At 37.9% G+C, this 7,500-nt stretch overlaps 1 protein-coding gene across 2 annotated transcripts in view; it reads right to left on the bottom strand.

Moving 5' to 3' along the window:
* LOC122260101 (uncharacterized) overlaps positions 1-7,500 on the bottom strand; it is a 136,720-nt gene that overhangs the window by 97,748 nt on the left and 31,472 nt on the right. For both annotated transcript variants that reach the window (XM_086548059.1, XM_086548058.1), the window contains one exon: positions 7,392-7,500. This exon is cut by the window's right edge and continues 458 nt beyond it. In XM_086548059.1, coding sequence (XP_086404185.1) covers positions 7,392-7,500 — 109 coding nt within the window. The remainder of the gene's footprint in view (positions 1-7,391) is intronic.

The following is a 7,500-nucleotide window of genomic DNA, read 5'->3' as shown; positions in this document are numbered from 1 at the left end:
GAGAACAAAAAGCAACTTCCTTTTTTCATATGTGTGCTGTTGTTAATAAATACAAAAAATAACCATCCACAAGGAAGTTAACATGAAGAGAAGGGGTAGAGGAAGGAAACCTGTGCTTATGACTGGATACCACAGCAGAAGGCAGCCTTACTGGCATAGGGGTACACTGTAGACACTGGGCATGGTTTAAATAACCTTCCCTTCCTCTTCTTATTCCCCCCAAACACCCTGCATTGCCAGTGCTTCAGACCATGAGGTCGGCATCTTGCTATGTGTCATCACTCTCTGAAGATAGTGTTTGCTAGAGATTGTGGATGGGTGCAATTCAAGGCTTTCTCTCTTGCTGGTGCTAGGAGAAAAAGATGCCATCTATGTTTTACTTTTAAATTAAACCCATTTTGGTGAATATTACAGCAACAATGGTAATTTTCAAGGTAATTTCATTATCACTCACTAAATAGTCATTACTCAAACAAAGAAACACAGCAATCTACTCTCCCCAATGTTAGGCAATAAACTTGTGCGCCATGCATGTCATGAACCTCCACAATGAATCAACCCATTGATGCTAGATAGCATCCATACATAGAATGAGAAAAAATACACACACAAGGTTGCATCTATACATGCCATACCTCTGGTGGGCCAAAGTTCAGGTGGCAAGTATATGTGCTATGAATTCAAACACAGGAGTAGCACACTTGTGTCTTTAGTCAAGTTGTATTATTTCCTATGATCATTCCATTGCTTAATTATTGTCAAAATCCTAATTATGTCATCCTCACCAATATCTGAAGTATTATTGACAAAATTAGTAGGTCAATACATCATTATCATAGTAAAGCCATATACTATGATAATGTTGTTCTTGCTGCTGTTCTTATCATCATCATTGTTATTATTATTGTTGTTATTATTGTTTTGTTATTTTTGTTATTATTATTGTTGTTTTAATGCTCTTATTCTTATTGTTACTATTCTTATTATTATTGTTATTGTTATTTTTCTGCTTCTCCTTTTCCTCCTCCTTCTTCTTCTCTGAATCATTTAATGGTAGAGGGTACTGTATCTTTTTTCCTTTCTATTTTTTTCTAGTTTTCACCCTGAATTGGCCTGAACATGATCTGATTGTATTATATGGGTATAGGAAATGCATAAAAGGCATAATTTTCTGCATATATACACCACCCTTGACCTCCACATTGTCATGTAGCCATGTCTCCAAACCAAAATATAATTTTTGCTCTTTCAATATTGCTGGTAAGCTTTCAAAATATGCCTCTCGCCATTTCATTAAAATATCTTGACAAATAAAAAAAAAATTAGAATAAAAAAATTTAAATATAAATAAGTGGTGTGCTAATCATTGTCTACTTAACCCATTGGTCGGTATTAAATAAATATTTGTGCAGTAGGATGGCTGGTTTACATTGTCTGGCATGGTGCCATCCACATCTATGGCTGACTCTGCCTTTGCAGCAAATCATGCCATCCGCTGCTAATGGGTTAATTGTCTTTCAGATGGAAATTAAATATTCACAGGCTTGGGTCTACCTCCCTAGACTATCTCCTGGCATTTTTTACTTTTCCCTTTCTTCCTCTCACTAGCTTCCTTCCTTCATATCTTAATTTATCTTTTTCCATACTTCTCTTTCTACAAACTTCTCAATATATATCTTTTTTTTTTCAATCTTCTTTCTTCATATCTCTAATTGTCTCTCTCTTTATCTCCTCCTTATCTCAATCTCTATCTCTGTATCTCATAAACACACACATTATTTCACTTAACCCATTCGCGCCGGTTGACGTGCTGACACGTGGTCGAAAAAAGCCCCGGACCCGGGTGACGTCCTGGCACGTGCTACATTTTCGGCCCGCGCGCCGGGAGGCCAGTAGCGACGTGCTGAAACGTCCGCATTAGAATGATAGATTATTCTTAGTACAATTCGATTTTCATACTTGATTTGTCTTAGCTACTTTAGTTTATCCTTCTAAATAGTAGAAAATGGGATATAACGTAATATGAATGACGTCTCAGGTACATACGTAATCTTGATTACGGCATGGTGATTTCTGTTTCTGATTTGTTGAATATGATGATCTGAGTCGAAAGACTATCGTAAAATCAATTGTAATTGGCCGAGGAATAAAAAAAAAAAAAAAAAAAAAAAAATTATATAACATCTTTTTGTTGCCCCACTAAAAGAAAATGACACTTGAAAAAACATTGCTGTTACTTGCATTCACTTGTATGCACATGTATGGTTGTTCATATTCTCTTTCTTTTCTTTTAGGAAGAAAAAAAAAATTGAAAAAAAAAACTATGTTTGTTACCTCACTAGAAGAATGCTTCCACTTCCCATTGGTATTACAACATAGGAGTAAAGAATATGGAAAAAGTTCAATAGAATAACACTAAAAAAACAGTGCTATAACATCTTTTTCGACTGATATACATCCTCTGAACATAGCACTACTTTCTACACATGATTACACTTTAGACGCAATCACGCAAACCATAAGGATAGGGTGGGTGAAAAACGCTTTGCGAGCGTCAGAGCGACCGCGCGCAGCGGGAAAACACCCCGGCACGAACGGTTGCGCGCTTGAAATCTTCCCGGCGTTATCGGGAGTAGGCGAAATTCCGCCCCGGCGTGAATGGGTTAACCAAAAGATCATTTGTAAAATAAGGTGTTAGGCAAAGAGCCAATACTTACCTAAAAAAACATGATATAACACAACCACCAATGGAATTTCCACATACCTGCAAAGAAAAAGTACAAAACAATTAGTAACTTCATTCAGCAGTATAAACCACTACAAAACAATTAGTAACTTCATTCAGCAGTATAAACCACTACAAAACAATTAGTAACTTCATTCAGCAGTATAAACCACTACTCACAGTGCATCTTAACCCATCCATGCTAGATAACATAATATCACTTCATCAGAGTATTTTCCACATGAAGGATGACATCCTATCACGTCATGGACTCCTCCCATATATACACATTGTACATAATAATGTTTGCATATACATATTGCAGTTGCATTTGTTTATACACATTTTTCTTGACCTGTCAAAAAAATACAAAACCTCTTATTGTCACCCCTTGAGATAGGACTGAAAATCGCTCCAAGAAGTTCAGCATGACCTTGCACCTTGAGAAATCTCTGCTTGTGCTTGCTATCTTGTCAGCAGCATCAGCATTAGCCAAATATACACCCCATCATGAATAGGTTAAAAAAGCTAACAAAGAATTAAAACCAAATGTAGAAGTCCTCCAAATTTTCATTAGCCATCTAATGTTGAGTTTCCATTACTCAGGCTCCACTTCAGTCCCTGAGGCATCCCCCCCTGCTTGGCTTTTCGTATTGGTTACATTACAATCACATTTCACTAGACTAGGGGTGTCCAGGAAATAGTGATAGCATGGGCCTTATTCTCTCCTTAATTCACTTGTGTTTTAGGTCTATCAATTCATCCTGTATGAAAACATGAATCCAAATAGCCCCTGGAATGATAAACTGGAAAATGATTTTTTAGATTTCAAGGGTAGAATATAAACCAACAAAACTCATGAATGAGATATAACAAGAGGCAATTCCCAATTCCACAGCTCTCAGACATTCTTTACTCCATGAAACAGGATTGAAAGAAATCCATATGTTAGAAAATGTTTGTCTGTCTGTCTGCATCTGTCTGTCTGTCTGCGTCTGTCTGTCTGTCTGTCTGTCTGTCTGTCTGTCTGTCTGTCTGTCTGTGTCTCCATTTCTCTCTTATATTTCTTATACCAATCCAACATCATAAATAAGTCTCTGGAGTTGTACAACCTTTGCATCTGGGTTGAATCAAGATAATTACATCAATTACTCTATCAAAGTTCGGTATTCATTAGCACACATTAATTCTAACAAGCCCCTTATCACAAGCCGAGAAGTAGTTCATAATTACTCAAAAATTTAAATGCATCATCACAAAAGAGACCATGATCATGATCTTTGCAAAGGCCAAACACATTGATCACAATTTGTTCTCTTTACAATGATATCATTAAGGTCACTACTGCAATATTGTTGGGAGGAAATCCAGCCTTAACCCGTTGGATATGGGTGACATGAGCATGTTGCTGCAAATAATTCTATTATTGTTGAAAGACTTGAACTCATAGTATCTTTTAAATTTAGAGAAATATTATGCAAAATATCATTATGATAATTACAGAAATAGAATCCCAAACATAGATGGCATCACTCTCTCCTTGCACTGGCAGGAAAGAGAGCCTTATATGGTACTCAATCACAGTCTGTAACAAGCATTCACTAGAGAGGGATGACACACAGCATATACTGACCTCGAGCTCTAAAGTGCCAGCAGTGCAGGATGTGCAAGTAGAATGAAAAGAGACAGGTGAATCAGACCTTGTGCAGTAGCTACAAAGTTTCCCTTGTGCTAGTATGGCTGCTTTGTCTTAAGGCTCTAACAGCCATAACCCATTCGCGCCGGATGACGTGTTGACACGTTTCATGTTTTTTGCGTCAGACGCCGGTGATGAGATATTTGGTCAAGGCCGGCACTCAAGGTGAGCGAGCGGACAGCCCAGGCTCGTGGCTAGTGCGTCCGAGAATTGGTTCCGGCTTTGAATGGTCACAAGGCCAGGGTTTTTGAACGCATGAGCCTAACACCTCAAGATTCTCAGACATACAAGCGGCAAGCCTGGGCTGCCCGCTCGCTCAACACGAGCGCCGGCATTGCCCTGATATCTCGTCCCCAGCATCTGACACAAAAACCACAAAACGTGTCAGCACGTCAACCAGTGCGAATGGGTTAAGCAAAGGTCCCCTTCTTCTTCACCATCTCTTCATATTTTATTGTTTTATTGTTGGGGATGGTTTGTTCATATTTTAATAATATATAAATATTTTTATTTGTCTTCCCACTTCTATTAGCCTGAGTGTAAAGAACATAATGACCTCATAATTTTGTGGTTAAAACAAGAAAATGGATGCCCTGTATTTAAAAGGTCAGTCATGAAAATAGAAGTAAAATTGAAAATCTCATTTCATGTGATTATTTAAAGCTTAGGATTGCCAGCAGAGCCAGGCCAGTGCTCAGGAGGAAGTCGAAGTATACTGAGAAAACCAGAGCTATCATGAGTTCTTTTCTATGTTTAGTTTTTGTTCTATGCTATAATGCATCATCACTACTGCATGTAATTTCATAACAGGAAATAAATATAATTTACGAACAGGGATAGATTTGTTTCACAGGTTCCTAGGACAGGCACTAGTGCTACCTTTGTGGAACTGAAGATGAGTTCTGCTATAGATAGAGCAAGGGAGTTTCACTCAACATGTCTTGATTTTTCATATGCTTTTTCTTTCACTTGTTATAATACTAGACCCATAGTTGTGTTTGTCTTTTTGGGGGGTTTTTACTATCTGTGGGACTTAAATGTACTATCTGACAGTTATTATCAATGTTGTAGTACTCTAGAATTATAATATAGGGTCCATATCAGCTCATTATATTGTTTATACTCAAGTGTGATGGTGTTATGACATACACAATGGCTCCAATTAGGCCTAAAAGATGGGCGTCAATGCATACTTGACATGACATTGGGAACTGGAGTTGAAGTGTGTTCACAGTCAGAGTATTATGACAGTAACAGCACTAGTATCAGAGCTACAGCTTTCCAAAGTCAGCCTAAACCTTTGTTTCCTGAAAAATTTAAAGGAAAACAGGCAAGTCTGCACTGCCAGGAGGGCAGACAAAACATTTTCCCTGTCTCTCAAATTTCTAGCTGGTGCATCAGAAACTGCCCATCCTGACTGCCTGTTAGCTTAACCCCTTCAACACAAGGACATGTATACTGCGTCATCGCAGCCCTCGTGACATATCCGAGGACGCGCATACTGCGTCGTAGCCAAGTTGTGTTAGCATTAGTGTTTTTTTCTTCTGGATACTGTACGAGATCTTTCAGTATATAGGTCGTATATGATACGATGGCTTACTTGACTTTCATTAATATTACATAGGAGTGTGATTCGCTTATACCGGGAGAGGTACGGATATAACCGACTAGCAATAATTTTATTATTTTTTTATGGAACATTATGTAAAAATAAAACTTGTTATGATTAGTTTACCATAATATTTCAACCATTTTCTTTTGTCCTTTGAGTCACTGAGTTCTCTCACCAAGGTCACTCTTCTCACCCTCCTCCCAACCCACGTAAATAACTTGTCACATGCACAGGGGGAAGAGGTTGATTATCCATATATTTGATATATAGTACATGATGATTATGTTGAGTTTTGGCTTAAAAAATGTTATATTCAATAGCAACGTTTAAAATTTGGCGCGCACCGACATCCCAGATTTGGTGTGGGGGCGCGTTTTCTACTGGCTGTAGTGAAGGGGTTAATAGGCATCTGCATTGGGTTAACTACCTCTTCTTATTCTACCTGCACGTACTGCATCACCGGTATTATAGACGCAGAGGTGTGCACATTTGCTGTGCCATCACTCTCTGAAGATAGTGCTTGATAGAATCCCTGGTAGGGTGCCCTTCAAGGCTTTCTTTCCTGATAGTGCTAGGAGCGAGTAGTGCCATCTATGTTTGGGATTTTCAACTAAACCTATTTTAGTGAATATTATAGCAATTATAGTAATTATAAATGCAACTGGCATCATAAGTAACTAAATACTCACAAGTCAAAGTGTAATAAGAAACAGCCATCCATTCTCCCCTAACATCAAATATGCCATGATAACTATTGGCACCTGTGTGTTACCACCCATCCAAAATAGGTTAATGATGGAGGGGGGTCTAATGCGGCACAGACAGGTATGGTACCACTATTATATGTCAACTTCAATTTTTCACTCTTCTAATACTATAAAAGACACTTAGTTTGGAGGATCCATTAGAAGTCACAATTTTTCATCCTTTGTCATCATGAAACCAATAAAGCTTCTATAATATTTTGTTCTTTTTGCATAACTTAACCTTTCCAAAATCACAGGAGCAATCATGACTATAATTCAGCAAGAGATTCAAAAAGACTAAAACACCATATATAAGCTTTCCAATAACTATAAGAGATCAATGAAAAAAGTAACAACTTTCAGACCCTCCACTAATGTAAACAAAATCACAAGGGGAATCTTAACTAAAAATCCATAAATCAATGGATCATATATATATGAAACAAAAAATGTATGGTCTCCAGACACTTTGCAAAACTGCTGAAAGCAATCATTACTTTCTGGGCATCCCACATTGCAAATAAAGAGCTTTATATGCTTATGTAGAAACAAGCTGTTTATCCCTTCCCCCTTGTTCTGTTACATAATCATACATCAGCATCCAATGCTCACCTTGAGTACAGTTTGGCTGTTCTCTTCAGTAGACAGAGTGGCTGTGGTGGTGGTTAGGGTAGAAGAGGAGGTAGTGCCGTTGGTAGAGTCTCTGTGGTTGTTCTTTTCA

Source organism: Penaeus japonicus, unplaced genomic scaffold, assembly GCF_977035675.1.
Source record: "Penaeus japonicus unplaced genomic scaffold, GWHDUDI00000001_assembly GWHDUDI00000020, whole genome shotgun sequence".
Taxonomy (NCBI): Eukaryota; Metazoa; Arthropoda; class Malacostraca; order Decapoda; family Penaeidae; genus Penaeus; species Penaeus japonicus.
Note: the sequence above shows the minus strand (reverse complement) of the source record. Positions and strands in the feature narration are given on the sequence as shown.